The sequence below is a fragment of the Lucilia sericata genome, unplaced genomic scaffold, assembly GCF_015586225.1.
Source record: "Lucilia sericata isolate MDLA Ls3-8-SP2 unplaced genomic scaffold, ASM1558622v1 Contig001682F_arrow, whole genome shotgun sequence".
Taxonomy (NCBI): Eukaryota; Metazoa; Arthropoda; class Insecta; order Diptera; family Calliphoridae; genus Lucilia; species Lucilia sericata.
In genome coordinates, this window is record NW_023995592.1 from 29,608 (window position 1) to 48,308 (window position 18,701).

Consider the following 18,701-nt stretch of genomic DNA (forward strand, 5'->3'; position numbering starts at 1 on the left):
GCCGACCATATAATACCCTACACCTTTGACAAAAATATAATGTGATTTATTTGCCATAATAAAGCATTTAAATTGAATTGTACCTTGCCTCAGATATACATACTTAAGCCGTTTATTGTTGAATAACATTGTGGACATTTAAGTCATATTTTGATGGGGGCTTTTCATAGGGGCTAGGGTCATATGAGGACCTATTATTATGGAATTCGTGAGGGTCATCAAATCTTGTATAGAACTTGGTTTTTGCAGCTTTTTGTCGAGATATGAGTATATTAAACATAATTATGAACTATTCGACGGGTTCAGTTGTATGGGGGCTAGGTGAAATAATGAACCGATGTAAACCATTTTCAACAGGCTTCGTTTACGGTACCATAAAAGATCTTGTGCCAAATTTCATTGAATTATCTCCAAAATTGCGACCTATAGTTTGATTACAAAGTTTAAAAGCCCTATTCGGGGGGATCAGTCGTATGGGGGCTAGGTGAAATAATAGACCGATGTTAACCATTGTCAATAGGCTTCGTTTACGGTACCATAAAAGATCATGTGCATAATTTCATTGGGGTTCAGTTGTATGGGGGCTAGGTGAAATAATGGAACGATCTTAACCATTTTCAATAGGCTTCGTCCCTGGGACAATAGAAGATCATGTACCAAATTTCATTGAATTATCTTCAAAATTGCGACCTGTAGTTTGATTACAAGGTTTACATGGACGGACGGACAGACGGACGGACATAGCTAAATCGACTCAGAAAATGATTCTGAGGCGATTGGTATACTTTAAGGTGGACCAATATTATTGTGCGTTACAAACATCAGCACAAACCCAATATACCCTCCCCACTGAAGTGGTGTAGGGTATAATTATAGTAAATAATAATACATAATTATAAGTTTATGGTCTTAAACAAAATGTTTTATGAAAAAAACAATAAATTTCCCAGATTAGGATATGCATATTGATTCTTTTATATAGATAACAATGTTGCTAAACATGTTTTAAATAAAATTCCAGCAACATGTTGCAAAAAGCAACCATTTTGCATTGTTTCTTAAAAAAAACACTCATTGTGATAAGATTTTCCAAATGAAACTGCAAAACTATGAATGCAAATTTGTTTTATCTCTTCAAACCTACATTTAGAATTGTTTTTATTTTGACATTAAATTAACGAATTATTAGACGAGTACAAACGATATGATACTTCAAACATAAAAGTATAATAATCTCACGATAAGATTATACCTGCGATACGAAACGTAACCCCGAAATGTACATACATGATAATGAGAAACGTATAATTGTTCATTATAAACAAAAGTACAATTGTGTTAGATATTTTGTTTATTAAGTAGCTGAAAAAAAACGACGAAAAAAAATCAATTTAAAAATGTATTACAAGTAACACACGTCAATAGGGTTATTAAAAAATGTTCATTTACGAGTACATATTTGAAACGTTTCATTTATTAGCGTAAAAACGATAAGATATGTACTAGAAGTTAGTTAATGCCGGTTAAAGAAAATCTGTTAAGAGGTAAAAGTCGCCTTTTAAAGGTAATACACTTAAAAAATGTTCCAATAATTAAACAAAATAAACAAAAATCATTGCAAATTAGAAAACCTAAAACATTTTTCTAATCGATTGCTTTAACATCTAGCAGTTTTATTAGGAAAACTTCAGTTTTTTAGAAAAATAGACTTAGCACATTTGCAATCTAAAACAAAATTTTTGATATATTTTATCTTTGTGTGTAGGGTACTTTGTTTTAATAAATTTGTTGTATATTTAACGCCTTTTTATTAGATTATATAAATCATTAAGTGTTTTCCAAAAAAAATAAAAAGAACTCAAGACAAGGTGAAGTGGTTTTTATAGAAAAAATAAACGTGAAAAACTATCGCTAATAATGACATTTGAAATATATTTGACTATTAGTTCCATATTGACGTTTGATGCAGCAACAAGTTTAATTATTAATTGAAAAATTTTCTAAACGAAACGTGAATTGATAAAAAAAACACAAACGTGTAAGAATTTTAATTAAAAATTAAAATTTGTAACAAAACAAAACAAGATCTTTATGACAAATTTCAAAAAAAAATGTGTAAATTACATTAAACTGGAATGGACTGGAATGGTTGTTAGTAAAAATTGCACAAACTTTAAAATCGAAAGCTTGATAAGTTTTTGCTTTATATGCGAATTGAAAATAAAGTGAAATTATAAATAATGTGTAAAGTGAAATATTAATTTCAAACTTATATATCATAAACGCGGATAACATAAGCCGATAAATTTTTAACCTAGAGCCCCAAGTATACTTTAGCATTTCAAGATATCATGTTCTAAAAAATCTCCTTTTTGGTCATATTTGAGACGTTTAAACACCGCGAAGACATCTTTGTTATCTGCTCAATTTTCGAGATATCTTAACATAAAGCTTGAAAGCAGTTGAAAATTTCTCGAACAAGGAAGAAGATTTAACAGAAATTAGGACTTCTTAAAGTCGACAGATTGGACTTTCAGATGTCATAACAAATTTGATAAACAAAGATAGGTTAAGAAGAGTTATGCTACAAAGAGTTAGAGAATAATTTAGAAAAGCAGAGAGAAAAGAAAAATGAGTAAGAACTAAAAGTAGACTGAGGATCAAGGGATTCAACCTAGTTTCTGGAAATAAATGGATATAGAACCTGCAGTTACTCGTGAAACCTATTTACTAGCAGGCATGGGGGATAATGACTACATTTTCAATTACGATTACATTTCAAGTAATTGTAATTGAAGATTCACCAATTACAATTACTTGTAATTGTAATTGAAGTTTATCCAATTACAATTATTTGTAATTTTAATTGATTGTAATTATAATTGAAGTTTTGCCAATTATAATTACTTCTAATTGTAATTGAAGAATTTCCAGTTACAATTACTTGTAATTGTAAATTTTATTCCTTATAATTACATGTAATTTTGTAATTAGTAATACCTAAATTACAATTACATGTAATTTTACTTGGAAACTTCAATTGCAATTACAAGTAATTGTAATTGTCAAAACTTCCATTAAAATTACAAGTAATTGTAATCGGTTTTTGGTCATATTGTATGCTAATTAGTGATATTGCATTCTTATGTTGCAATCGTTTTTGTTGCAGCAACATGTGGCCAAGAAAACTTATACTTCAATAATGTAATCAAATCTACTCCTTTTCTATTGATAGACAAACGATTTACAATGTTATTAAAAATACACTTGATAAACTTTAATAAATATTTAACAACAATTAATAAAATCAAAATCTAATCTATAAAAAAGTAATTTCTTTTTATAAAAAAATTAAATGATAAGTTAGTGATTATTTATAATAGAAAGTTATACGTAAATAAAAGTTATTTATTACTTTATTAAACAGTGTTATTAATCAAATGTATTGTCTTTCACTAATACATAGATGATTGCAGGAAATGATTTAATTTAGAAAATGAACATCTGTTCAAACAATAAACAAGACTAGAATTTAGACTAGTCTATAGACTAGACTATAGACTAGACTATAGACTAGACTATAGACTAGACTATAGACTAGACTATAGACTAGACTATAGACTAGACTATAGACTAGACTATAGACTAGACTATAGACTAGACTATAGACTAGACTATAGACTAGACTATAGACTAGACTATAGACTAGACTATAGACTAGACTATAGACTAGACTATAGACTAGACTATAGACTAGACTATAGACTAGACTATAGACTAGACTATAGACTAGACTATAGACTAGACTATAGACTAGCCTATAGACTAGACTATAGACTAGACTATAGACTAGACTATAGACTAGACTATAGACTATAGACTAGACTAGACTAGACTATAGACTAGACTATAGACTAGACTATAGACTAGACTATAGACTAGCCTATAGACTAGACTAGACTATAGACTAGACTATAGACTAGACTATAGACTAGACTATAGACTAGACTATAGACTAGACTATAGACTAGACTATAGACTAGACTATAGACTAGACTATAGACTAGACTATAGACTAGACTATAGACTAGACTATAGACTAGACTATAGACTAGACTATAGACTAGACTATAGACTAGACTATAGACTAGACTATAGACTAGACTATAGACTAGACTATAGACTAGACTATAGACTAGACTATAGACTAGACTATAGACTAGACTATAGACTAGACTATAGACTAGACTATAGACTAGACTATAGACTAGACTATAGACTAGACTATAGACTAGACTAGACTAGACTATAGACTAGACTATAGACTAGACTAGACTATAGACTAGACTATAGACTAGACTATAGACTAGACTATAGACTAGACTATAGACTAGACTAGACTATAGACTAGACTATAGACTAGACTAGAGACTAGACTATAGACTAGACTATAGACTAGACTATAGACTAGACTATAGACTAGACTATAGACTAGACTATAGACTAGACTATAGACTAGACTATAGACTAGACTATAGACTAGACTATAGACTAGACTATAGACTAGACTATAGACTAGACTATAGACTAGACTATAGACTAGACTATAGACTAGACTATAGACTAGACTATAGACTAGACTATAGACTAGACTATAGACTAGACTATAGACTAGACTATAGACTAGACTATAGACTAGACTATAGACTAGACTATAGACTAGACTATAGACTAGACTATAGACTAGACTATAGACTAGACTATAGACTAGACTATAGACTAGACTATAGACTAGACTATAGACTAGACTATAGACTAGACTATAGACTAGACTATAGACTAGACTATAGACTAGACTATAGACTAGACTATAGACTAGACTATAGACTAGACTATAGACTAGACTAGACTAGACTATAGACTAGACTATAGACTAGACTATAGACTAGACTATAGACTAGACTATAGACTAGACTATAGACTAGACTATAGACTAGACTATAGACTAGACTATAGACTAGACTATAGACTAGACTATAGACTAGACTATAGACTAGACTATACACTAGTCTATAGACTAGACTATACACTAGTCTATAGACTAGACTAAGAATAAGGAATTGAGTGGAAAATTTGTTACAAATTTTATATAGAATTTCCTAACTAGAAACTAATAAAACATCTTAATTTTACATTTAGCACAATGGAAGAATCAAAAGAAGGCGAAATCAATAAAGCTTATACTATTGATGAGGTATGTAAAGCTTTCACATAATTAAAAAAAATATAAAATTTTCTATAATAATTCCTCAAAAAAATTTACAGACCTTAGAAAATGGTGTTGAAAACTATAAGACTGAATTTCAAATTGCTGAATTTGAAGATAAAGAGAAAGTAATAAAACCGAAAACAACTTTAGAAATATGGACCAAACGATCATTATTATTTATACTACACGCAGCGGTAGGAGCATATTTTGGTTATGCCACCTATTATTATATTGATCAAAGTAAGTGAAATCTTTAATTTAAAAATTATATAAAAAATTTTATTAATTTAACAAATATTTTAATTAACAAAGAGGATGAATGTTATTATGGCGATGAGTTGCAGTGTTCAATACGTTTTTGCAGTGGCTATGGATTTTTGGTCTTATTACTTGGTTTTATATATTTGGGTCTAATCTATTATTATATTTTTAAACCCATGGTGGGTAAACGTTTACATCGCCTCTACTTAAAGCCCTTAGATAAATGGTGGATGAAATTTAGTAGAACAAGGTAGGGAAGACAAATGGCTAATGTTATGGCGAAGATATAAAATTTTCTTTTCAGATTTATATCCTCCGTACTTATTGGTTTGCTTGTGCTGGTATTGGTCATCTTTTTGTATTTCGAGACTAGAGATGAACCAGAGAAGCTGATCTCACTGATTGGACCTTGCTGTTTTATACTGCTCGGTTATATGTTCTCAACAGCACGTTCAGCCATTAAATGGCGCATTGTAATTACCGGCATAGCGTGCCAATTTTTCCTCGGTGTCATCTGTATACGTTGGAGTGTGGGCCGTAGCATCTTTGAGTGTATTGGCAATAAGACAGCCACTTTCTTGTCCTTTGCCGATGAGGGTAGTCGTTTCGTTTATGGTGATACTATTATAGATCAGGGTGTATTTGCCTTTGCAATACTATCCGTGATATTCTTCTTTAGTTTCTTTATATCAATCCTCTACTACTTGGGCGCCATGCAATGGGTTGTTTTGAAATTGGGTTGGATTTTACAGCAAATGTTAGGTACAACCGTATGTGAAAGTGTTACTGCGGCCGCCAATATATTTTTGGGAATGTCGGAAAGTCCTTTACTCATACGACCCTATATTAAGAAATTGACTGCTAGTGAAATACATTCCATTATGGTTTCTGGCTTCGCTACAGTTTCCGGTACAGTATTAGCGGCTTATTTAAGTTTTGGTGCTTCAGCAGCCCATTTGATAACATCTAGTGTTATGGCTGCCCCCGCCACCTTGGCCATATCGAAATTATATATGCCCGAAACGGAGGAAAGTAAAACCACCTCAGATAATATAGAATTGGAGAAATCGTAAGTTTTAGAGTGATTCTGCTTATTAAATAATAATGTTTTTTTTCATTGTGTTTTAGAGAAGATTCTTCGATTTTAGATGCTGCCTCGAATGGTGCCAGTAATGCTGTGCCCATTGTTTTGGGTATTATTTCCAATATAGTGGCTTTTGTAGCCTTTATCGCCTTTTTAAATGCGGTGGTCAATTGGTTTGGCACATTGGTGGGTGTAGATTACATCGATTTCGAATGGCTATTCTCGAAAATCTTTATACCATTAGCCTGGATTATGGGTGTACCGTGGGATGATTGTGATGCAGTGGCAAAAGTAATTGCTACTAAGTCAATTATCAATGAATTTGTGGCATATGAAAAATTGGGCGTTTTAATAACTTCTAAAGCTATAGGGGTGAGTTGAAAATATATTTGTCAAAACTTGTTTATATCTAGAACTAGAACTTAACTAGAACTGAAGTAGAACTGAACTAAAACTGAACTAGAACTGAACTAGAACTGAACTAGAACTGAACTAGAACTGAACTAGAACTGAACTAGAACTGAACTAGAACTGAACTAGAACTGAACTAGAACTGAACTAGAACTGAACTAGAACTGAACTAGAACTGAACTAGAACTGAACTAGAACTGAACTAGAACTGAACTAGAACTGAACTAGAACTGAACTAGAACTGAACTAGAACTGAACTAGAACTGAACTAGAACTGAACTAGAACTGAACTAGAACTGAACTAGAACTGAACTAGAACTGAACTAGAACTGAACTAGAACTGAACTAGAACTAACTAGAACTGACTAGAACTGAACTAGACTGACTAGAACTGGAACTAGAACTGAACTAGAACTGAACTAGAACTGAACTAGAACTCGACGGAACTAGAACTGAACTAGAACTGAACTAGAACTGAACTAGAACTGAACTAGAACTGAACTAGAACCTGAACTAGAACTGAACTAGAACTGAACTAGAACTGAACTAGAAACTGAACTAGAACTGAACTAGAAATGAACTGAACTGAACTAGAACTGAACTAGAACTGACTAGAACTGAACTAGAACTGACTACGAACTAGAACTGAACTAGAAACCTAGAACTGAACTAGAACTGAACTAGAACTGAACTAGAACTGAACTAGAACTGAACTAGAACTGAACTAGAACTGAACTAGAACTGAACTAGAACTGAACTAGAACTGAACTAGAACTGAACTAGAACTGACTAGAACTGAGAACTGAACTAGAACTGAACTAGAACTGAACTAGAACTGAACTAGAACTGAACTAGAACTGAACTAGAACTGAACTAGAACTGAACTAGAACTGAACTAGAACTGAACTAGAACTGAACTAGAACTGAACTAGAACTGAACTAGAACTGAACTAGAACTGAACTAGAACTGAACTAGAACTGAACTAGAACTGAACTAGAACTGAACTAGAACTGAACTAGAACTGAACTAGAACTGAACTAGAACTGAACTAGAACTGAACTAGAACTGAACTAGAACTGAACTAGAACTGAACTAGAACAGAACTAGAACTGAACTAGAACTGAACTAGAACTGAACTAGAACTGAACTAGAACTGAACTAGAACTGAACTAGAACTGAACTAGAACTGAACTAGAACTGAACTAGAACTGAACTAGAACTAGAACTGAACTAGAACTGAACTGAACTGAACTAGAACTGAACTTGAACTGAACTTGAACTGAACTTGAACTGAACTTGAACTGAACTTGAACTGAACTAGGACCGAGCTTACTGCAACGACAAAGATGTACATTTCTAAACAGAATTTATTAAAACTTTAAATTTTCAAATCCTTATAGGCCCGCAGTGCCGGTATTGCAACATTTGCGATTTGTGGCTTTGCTAATCCCAGTTCGCTGGGCATATTAATTGGTTCGTTGGGTGCTATGGCACCAAAACGTAGAGGCCTCATAACATCAGTAGCTTTTAGAGCTTTCATTGTGGGCAGTATAGTCTGCTTTATGTCCGCCAGTTTTGCCGGTAAGTCTACCAACTTTAATAAACATTATACTGGATAACATATCATAAATTATCATTTCTTTAGGCATTTTAATGCAAAATGAAGAGGAAGAAGCAACCTATGATCGTATAATAAATTCATTGCAACGTAAAAATATAACAATAGCTTTATTTCAAAAGCAATAATGATACCTAAATTAGTTTTAAGTAAATTATTTTAACTGTGAATGTATTATTTTAAAAAACCTTGCCGTTTTATTTTTAGATTTTAGTTATAGGATAATTTTATTTTTAAGTTAAAAATTGTGTATATAAATTTAAGTTTAATATAATTTTAATAATAAACAAAAAACCCTTTTTTACATGTATAATTTACTTGCTTAAACATTTGTTTAGATTGCTTCTGATCACTTGTATTAAAGCAATATCATTTGCATCAAATGTCGAACGTTCAATTTGTAAAAGTTTTTGTGTGTTTGCATTTAGATCATTTAAAATAAATTTAATATTTGAAAAATTACCTTTATCAAGACGTGGCTTCTTTGTAATTTGTTGTGAATCCATTTCAGGGCTACTTGATTGTTGTAAAGTTTTGCTTAAATCTTGAAAAACTTTTAAATCTATTAGCTCCTTGTTTAGAGTTGTATGTTCTAGCAAATTGCTTAGGTTAGTAGTCTGTTGTTTGTCAGAGGTTTGTAGCGTTTGTAATAGTTTAGTAGAATCGGGTTTTTGTTGTAGCAAAAATTCTATTAGAAATACACTTTTTATAGTAAAGCATTGCTGTTCATGTTCGAATAAAAATAATAATAGTTTGTCATTAAGTTGCTTATCATGTTTTAAATAGAATATTCTTAGAGTTTTATTTATAAATTCACGAAATTTTTTAAGTTCCTGGGCTGCTAAAGAAATTAAACTGGTAAATGTATTTAAGAGGCATTCCTGGATATTATGATTTATTAGTTGTGGTTTGAGTTTACAGATTTCCAATAAGTTGAGCTGAAATTTAAAATAAAATGCTAAATAATCAAAAAATAAATTAAATTTATAAATTCTTACCAATTCTGTGTATGTTGTAATATTTATCTGACGTTTTTGTAATTTATTTAAATTTTTCACCAAAGTTGTTTGTAAATATTGCCGATGTTGTTCAGTTTCCCTGCCACTTAATAATAGTATAATTTCCACATTTTCATATTTATTAGAAACGTTTTGTTGTAGTATATCAGTGTTTGTATGGTGTAAGATGGTTTTAAGTAAAATTTCAACTAGTTTTTTATGTTTTCTTAAAATTTCATTAGATTGGTTTAATTTATTCCACACTTTAAGCCAAAACTCCAAACATTTGAAATTGGTATCAGTTTTTCGTTGTTTGAAAATGTAACTGAAATTTAGAGGGTTTTTGAAATATAATAAATATGTTGTTTACTATAGAAGCAAAAGGGTAGCAATCTAAACTTTTATAAACAGATGTCATTAGAATACATTTGCTAATTGTTTGTACTACTAATCGTCGGTCAAAACTCAGAAGAAAAACAAGCAACAAATATTGGTCGAGGTCGGTTTTTTAAATTTTACACTTACCCAAAGGTTCCCTACGACTGGTTACCTCTGACTAACTAGAATGAACTAGAACTGAACTAGAACTGAACTAGAACTGACTAGACTGCACTGAACTGAACTAGAACTGACCTAGAAATGAACTAGAACTGAACTAGAACTGAACTAGAACTGAACTAGAAACTGAACTGAACTAGAACTGAACTAGAACTGAACTAGAACTGAACTAGAACTGAACTAGAACTGAACTAGAACTGAACTAGAACTGAACTAGAACTGAACTAGAACTGAACTAGAACTGAACTAGAACTGAACTAGAACTGAACTAGAACTGAACTAGAACTGAACTAGAACTGAACTAGAACTGAACTAGAACTGAACTAGAACTGAACTAGAACTGAACTAGAACTGAACTAGAACTGAACTAGAACTGAACTAGAACTGAACTAGAACTGAACTAGAACTGAACTAGAACTGAACTAGAACTGAACTAGAACTGAACTAGAACTGAACTAGAACTGAACTAGAACTGAACTAGAACTGAACTAGAACTGAACTAGAACTGAACTAGAACTGAACTAGAACTGAACTAGAACTGAACTAGAACTGAACTAGAACTGAACTAGAACTGAACTAGAACTGAACTAGAACTGAACTAGAACTGAACTAGAACTGAACTAGAACTGAACTAGAACTGACTAGAACTGAACTAGAACTGAACTAGAACTGAACTAGAACTGAACTAGAACTGAACTAGAACTGAACTAGAACTGAACGAGAACTGAACTAGAACTGAACTAGAACTGAACTAGAACTGAACTAGAACTGAACTAGAACTGAACTAGAACTGAACTAGAACTGAACTAGAACTGAACTAGAACTGAACTAGAACTGAACTAGAACTGAACTAGAACTGAACTAGAACTGAACTAGAACTGAACTAGAACTGAAACTAGAACTGAACTAGAACTGAACTAGAACTGAACTAGAACTGAACTAGAACTGAACTAGAACTGAACTAGAACTGAACTAGAACTGAACTAGAACTGAACTAGAACTGAACTAGAACTGAACTAGAACTGAACTAGAACTGAACTAGAACTGAACTAGAACTGAACTAGAACTGAACTAGAACTGAACTAGAACTGAACTAGAACTGAACTAGAACTGAACTAGAACTGAACTAGAACTGAACTAGAACTGAACTAGAACTGAACTAGAACTAGAACTGACTAGAACTGAACTAGGAACTGAACTAGAACTGAACTAGAACTGAACTAGAACTGAACTAAAGAAACTGAACTAGAACTGAACTAGACTGACTAGAACTGAACTAGAACTGAACTAGAACTGAACTAGAACTGAACTAGAACTGAACTAGAACTGAACTAGAACTGAACTAGAACTGAACTAGAACTGAACTAGAACTGAACTAGAACTGAACTAGAACTGAAACTAGAACTGAACTAGAACTGAACTAGACTGAACTAGAACTGAACTAGAACTGACTAGAACTGAACTAGAACGAACTAGAACTGAACTAGAACTGAACTAGAACTGAACTAGAACTGAACTAGAACTGAACTAGAACTGAACTAGAACTGAACTACGAACTGACTAGAACTGAACTAGAACTGAACTAGAACTGAACTAGAACTGAACTAGAACTGAACTAGAACTGAACTAGAACTGACTAGAACTGAACTAGAACTGAACTAAACTGACTAGAATTGAACTAGAACTGAACGAGAACTGAACTAGAACTGAATAGAACTGAACTAGAACTGAACTAGAACTGACTAGAACTGAACGAAACTGAACTAGAACTGAACTAGAAGGAACTAGAACTGAACAGAACTAGAACTGAACTAGAACTGAACTAGAACTGAACTAGAACTGAACTAGAACTGAACTAGAACTGAACTAGAACTGAACTAGAACTGAACTAGAACTGAACTAGAACTGAACTAGAACTGAACTAGAACTGAACTAGAACTGAACTAGAACTGAACTAGAACTGAACTAGAACTGAACTAGAACTGAACTAGAACTGAACTAGAACTGAACTAGAACTGAACTAGAACTGAACTAGAACTGAACTAGAACTGAACTAGAACTGAACTAGAACTGAACTAGAACTGAACTAGAACTGAACTAGAACTGAACTAGAACTGAACTAGAACTGAACTAGAACTGAACTAGAACTGAACTAGAACTGAACTAGAACTGAACTAGAACTGAACTAGAACTGAACTAGAACTGAACTAGAACTGAACTAGAACTGAACTAGAACTGAACTAGAACTGAACTAGAACTGAACTAGAACTGAACTAGAACTGAACTAGAACTGAACTAGAACTGAACTAGAACTGAACTAGAACTGAACTAGAACTGAACTAGAACTGAACTAGAACTGAACTAGAACTGAAACTAAACTGAACTAGAACTGAACTAGAACTGAACTAGAACTGAACTAGAACTGAACTAGAACTGAACTAGAACTGAACTAGAACTGACTATCTTAGAACTGAACTAAAGGAAAAAACTGAACTAGAACTGAACTAGAACTTAGAAACTGAACTAGAACTGAACTAGAACTGAACTAGAACTGAACTAGAACTGAACTAGAACTGAACTAGAACTGAACTAGAACTGAACTAGACTGAACTGAACTGAACTAGAACTGAACTAGAACTGAACTAGAACTAGAACTAGAACTGAACTAGAACCTGAAGCAGAACTGAACTAGAACTGAACTAGAACTGAACTAGAACTGAACTAAGAACTGAACTTGAACTGGAACTTGAACTGAACTAGAACTGAACTAGAACTGAACTAGAACTGAACTAGAACTAGAACTGAACTAGAACAGAACTAGAACTGAACTAGAACTGAACTAGAGCTGAACTAAGAACTGAACTAGAACTGAACTAGAACTGAACTAGAACTGAACTAGAACTAGAATTGAATTAAAACTGAACTAGAACTGAACTAGAACTGAACTAGAACTGAACTAGAAATGAACTAGAACTGAACTAGAACTAGAACTGAACTAGAAATGAACTAGAACTGAACTATATCTGACCTAGAACTAAAATAGAACTAGAAGATCCCTGTCTGTATTGAATATAAATTATTTATCCCATTTAAAATAAATTTGAATTCATTTCAAGCAAACTGTGGAATCACTAAACAATATACATATTAGATTTGCTGGCACATTTCTTATTTATTCCATAATTATAAGAATGCCGAAAACTACCTTGTTTCTATGACTTTCTGTAGAGTAAGTAAATTTTTTCAATGATTTGAATTCATATAACATAACTTAAGAATCTAAAACTTTACCTGTAATACATGTTTAATATTTCCATACTGGTGTAAGCTCTTATCCAAGCTGAGTCTACTACATATTCACACAATTTCTTATGTAGTTTATAGCTTGTGTCCAAAGCAGTTAAAGCAACAAAATATTCCAATATTTTATTATATTTATCCTTATCGACAAATATTAAAGGTCCTTTAAAGTTAAAATTATATTTAAATGTTTTTCAGTTTCTTTGCAAAAAAATATACCTTCAAATAAACAATTATAAAACTTCAATAATACATCTACTTCGGGTGTAACATTTAAACCATTATTAACACAATGTTCCACCTTAACTTTAAGAAAGTCCTGTATTAATTCACATGATTCGAAGTTATTCACATCATATTTAAGATGATGTAAAAGGCACTTTACAAAAATTAACAAAATTTATTATTTATAAAAAGAAAAACAATTTAAAAACTTACCTCTACCATATCATTTTCAGTGTGTATTAAAGAAAATATATCAAATAGACCTTTTCGAATAAATAACTCAATTTGGGATTTTTGTTTTTCAACATTTCACTAAAATAATTAATTTGTGCAAATTGAGGATAATATATCAGAACATTTTCAAATCTAACTTACTGCTGACAAAATGAATATATTTCCAAGAATTCCTTTGTAGCTGGAAATGTTTTAATTTTATTCCTGGAATAATTAATAAGCAATCTAAGAATTTTCAAATAAAATTGTGCAATTTGTAACAAGTTGTCACTACTGGAGGTTATATTCTGGAAAATTGAAAAAAAAAATAGAAAATTTAAAACAATTTTAAAACAACAAAAGTTTAGAAAATGCAAAATATTATAAGTAAATAAAGTAAAATAACAATTAAATTATTTCTAGATTATTAAACTTACCTTATTATAGACTTGTACAATTTGTTTTATTTCCTTAAATATACCCAAAATAGCTTTCTCATACCAATGCATTTCGGTATTTGTAGAATTCTCTATTTTAATAACTGGAAAATTGATGTAACTGTTATTAAACTTTCACTTAGTTTGACTACAGCACGCCAGGTTTCAATAGTTGTTTTAATATCCGCCGAAGATATCAAACAGCCAACATCACACAATGATGTTAATACTTAAAAATTAAATAAAATTATTTATATTTTTAAATGAATAATTTAAAAAGAAATCTTGTTTTTACCTTTATTAAAACCTTTAAACGCATTAGCTCCATAATAGGCATTATCAAAAGTGATTTATTAATGATAGTTAATAACAACTCTTGTATACTCAATAAGTTTTTAATATTGCTAAAAGTTTTAAAGGAATTTATTTAAGATTTTAAGAGATTTGTGAAGTATTTCAAATTTCGAAATTTTAGTATTACAACAACTGTGACAAAAAACTTATGACATTTAATGTTAAGTAATCGGCGGCAACACTTCTTGTTCTTGGAAAATCGATCTATGTATGTAATCTATCTATCTATCTATCGAATCTATCTATCTATCTATCTATCTATCTATCTATCTATCTTCTATCTATCTATCTATCTATCTATCTATCTTCTATCTATCTATCTATCTATCTATCTATCTATCTATCTATCTATCTATCTATCTATCTATCTATCTATCTATCTATCTATCTATCTATCTATCTATCTATCTATCTATCTATCTATCTATCTATCTATCTATCTATCTATCTATCTATCTATCTATCTATCTATCTATCTATCTATCTATCTATCTATCTATCTATCTATCTATCTATCTATCTATCTATCTATCTATCTATCTATCTATCTATCTATCTATCTATCTATCTATCTATCTATCTATCTATCTATCTATCTATCTATCTATCTATCTATCTATCTATCTATCTATCTATCTATCTATCTATCTATCTATCTATCTATCTATCTATCTATCTATCTATCTATCTATCTATCTATCTATCTATCTATCTATCTATCTATCTATCTATCTATCTATCTATCTATCTATCTATCTATCGATCTATCTATCTATATATCTATCTATCTATCTATCTATCTATCTATCTATCATCTATCTATCTATCTATCTATCTATCTATCTATCTATCTATCTATCTATCTATCTATCTATCTATCTATCTATCTATCTATCTATCTATCTATCTATCTATCTATCTATCTATCTATCTATCTATCTATCTATCTATCTATCTATCTATCTATCTATCTATCTATCTATCTATCTATCTATCTATCTATCTATCTATCTATCTTATCTATCTATCTATCTATCTATCTATCTATCTATCTATCTATCTATCTATCTATCTATCTATCTATCTATCTATCTATCTATCTATCTATCTATCTATCTATCTATCTATCTATCTATCTATCTATCTATCTATCTATCTATCTATCTATCTATCTATCTATCTATCTATCTATCTATCTATCTATCTATCTATCTATCTATCTATCTATCTATCTATCTATCTATCTATCTATCTATCTATCTATCTATCTATCTATCTATCTATCTATCTATCTATCTATCTATCTATCTATCTATCTATCTATCTATCTACTCTATCTATCTATCTATCTATCTATCTATCTATCTATCTATCTATCTATCTATCTATCTATCTATCTATCTATCTATCTTATCTATCTATCTTCTATCTATCTATCTATCTATCTATCTATCTATCTATCTATCTATCTATCTATCTATCTATCTATCTATCTATCTATCTATCTTATCTATCTATCTATCTATATCTATCTATCTATCTATCTATCTATCTATCTAATCTATCTATCTATCTATCTTTCTAGCTATCTATCTATCTATCTATCTATCTATCTATCTATCTATCTATCTATCTATCTATCTATCTATCTATCTATCTATCTATCTATCTATCTATCTATCTATCTATCTATCTATCTATCTATCTTATCTATCTATCTATCTATCTATCTTATCTTCTATCTATCTATCTATCTATCTTCATCTATCTATCTATCTATCTATCTATCTATCTATCTATCTATCTATCTATCTATCTATCTATCTATCTATCTATCTATCTATCTATCTCTATCTATCTATCTATCTATCTATCTATCTATCTATCTATCTATTCTATCTATCTATCTATCTATCTATCTATCTATCTATCTATCTATCTATCTATCTATCTATCTATCTATCTATCTATCTATCTATCTATCTATCTATCTATCTATCTATCTATCTATCTCTATCTATCTATCTATCTATCTATCTATCTATCTATCTATCTATCTATCTATCTATCTATCTATCTATCTATCTATCTATCTATCTATCTATCTATCTATCTATCTATCTATCTATCTATCTATATCTATCTATCTATCTATCTATCTATCTATCTATCTATCTACTATCTATCTATCTATCTATCTATCTATCTCTATCTATCTATCTATCTATCTATCTATCTATCTATCTATCTATCTATCTATCTATCTATCTATCTATCTCTATCTATCTATCTATCTATCTATCTATCTATCTATCTATCTATCTATCTATCTATCTATCTATCTCTCTATCTATCTATCTATCTATCTATCCTATCTATCTATCTATCTATCTATCTATCTATCTATCTAATCTATCTATCCTATCTATCTATCATCTTATCTATCTATCTATCTATCTATCTATCTATCTATCTAGCTTATCTATCTTATCTATCTTCTATCTATCTAATCATCTATCTATCTATCTATCTAATCTACTATTCTATCTATATATCGCTCTATATACTATCTATCTAATCTATCTATCTTTCTATCTATCTATCTATCTATCTATCTCTATCTAATCTATATATCTATCTATCTATCTATCTATCTATCTATCTAATCTATCTATCTATCTATCTATCTATCTATCTAGCTAATCTATCTATCTATCCTATCTAATTATCTATCTATCTATCTATCTATCTATCTATCTATTATCTTTATCTATCTATCTATCTATCTATCTATCTATCTATCTATCTATCTATCTATCTATCTATCTATCTATCTATCTATCTATCTATCTATCTATCTATCTATCTATCTATCTATCTATCTATCTATCTATCTATCTATCTATCTACTATCTATCTATCTATCTATCAATCTATCTATCTATCTATCTATCTATCTATCTATCTATCAATGGCTTACCTCTTATTGGCAAATTTACAAGTTTTAATAATTACTTCCAAAACAAAGGTCAATATTAAACTCATTACGAGCATATCCAGGGAGTTGATGACAGTCTCTAACCATTTCAGCAAATCTTGAGTGTCCAACCACCACTGATCCAGTTGTTTTACACTCAAATCATTGGCAGTGTTTACATTTTTAACAAACTGTTAATTACAATAAAAGAATTTAAAAAGTGGAATGCAAACTTCTTCTTAACAAAAGGAATTCCGAAACAAAATTGACTTACCTCTTGCAGCGCTTTGCTCAATTGCTGTATAATCCGTTGCCAATCTTTGTAGGAAAATCCCTGCGTATCATAGGCTTTGAGTAGTTTTTGCACCCAGATATTATAAATTTCACTAGGTGGAGCAGAGCTTTTCTCACAAATGCTTAAAGCACTGTATTTATCAACACATACGGAAATATCCGCCTTATCTAATTGGCACAGTTCGTCGAAAGTTATTAAAATGTCATCGTCATTTATGGTGGACATGGTATTATAATTAATATTAACAAAAATACTTTATTTTAATACAATTTGATTTTTGTTTCTTCGCCTTTTTTTTTTGTTATTTGAGAGAGCGCGCAAAAATTATAAAATCTGAGTCGCTTAAATTATAACTTTGAAGTCGTCAACTTTCATCTTGCTTGGCGGCTTATGACATAAATATGATTACACAATACTTTAAATTCAATTAAGTGGCGGTTCACAACGGAAACTTTTTTTGTGGAACTTTTGATTTTTTTGGGAGAAAGAGATGGTTGATATTTCGTTCACTTTTTTTTACACAAAAATTCAAAAGTTTCCCTGTGTGAACCGGCAATTATACTAAAATTCCCATTACTCTTATATGAATTAACTTGCCACAGTATCAATAAAAAACCGTACCATAATTTGGAAAATCTTGGATTAATTCAATTTATTTATATCAACTATTATTTACTTTGTGTTATTGTAAATAGCGCCG

General features: G+C 30.6%; 2 protein-coding genes across 2 annotated transcripts; one reads left to right on the top strand and one right to left on the bottom strand.

Moving 5' to 3' along the window:
• Positions 1 to 1,947: 1,947 nt before the first annotated feature.
• On the top strand, positions 1,948 to 8,963 carry LOC119612416 (solute carrier family 28 member 3). The gene is made up of 8 exons (XM_037968222.1): positions 1,948 to 2,038; positions 5,200 to 5,254; positions 5,326 to 5,509; positions 5,582 to 5,780; positions 5,835 to 6,599; positions 6,659 to 6,986; positions 8,427 to 8,607; positions 8,672 to 8,963. The coding sequence occupies exons 2-8, from the start codon at positions 5,204 to 5,206 to the stop codon at positions 8,770 to 8,772; spliced, it is 1,809 nt and encodes a 602-aa protein (XP_037824150.1). The 5' UTR covers positions 1,948 to 2,038; positions 5,200 to 5,203; the 3' UTR covers positions 8,773 to 8,963.
• Positions 8,839 to 18,405, bottom strand: LOC119612406. Its single transcript, XM_037968209.1, is given in 12 exon segments — positions 8,839 to 9,582; positions 9,643 to 9,967; positions 13,492 to 13,663; positions 13,720 to 13,879; positions 13,989 to 14,037; positions 14,101 to 14,246; positions 14,376 to 14,512; positions 14,515 to 14,604; positions 14,671 to 14,700; positions 14,703 to 14,779; positions 17,710 to 17,897; positions 17,981 to 18,405. Coding segments are annotated over 12 exon segments (2,244 nt in total). The 5' UTR covers positions 18,227 to 18,405; the 3' UTR covers positions 8,839 to 8,958.
• Positions 18,406 to 18,701: the final 296 nt, after the last annotated feature.

Coding starts and splice junctions, on each gene's coding strand:
- LOC119612416 (XM_037968222.1), top strand. CDS start 5,204: ATGGAAGAATCAAAAGAAGGCGAAATCAATAAAGCTTATACTATTGAT. Junction 5,255..5,325: donor AAGCTTATACTATTGATGAG/GTATGTAAAGCT, acceptor AAAAATTTACAG/ACCTTAGAAAATGGTGTTGA. Junction 8,608..8,671: donor TATGTCCGCCAGTTTTGCCG/GTAAGTCTACCA, acceptor TCATTTCTTTAG/GCATTTTAATGCAAAATGAA.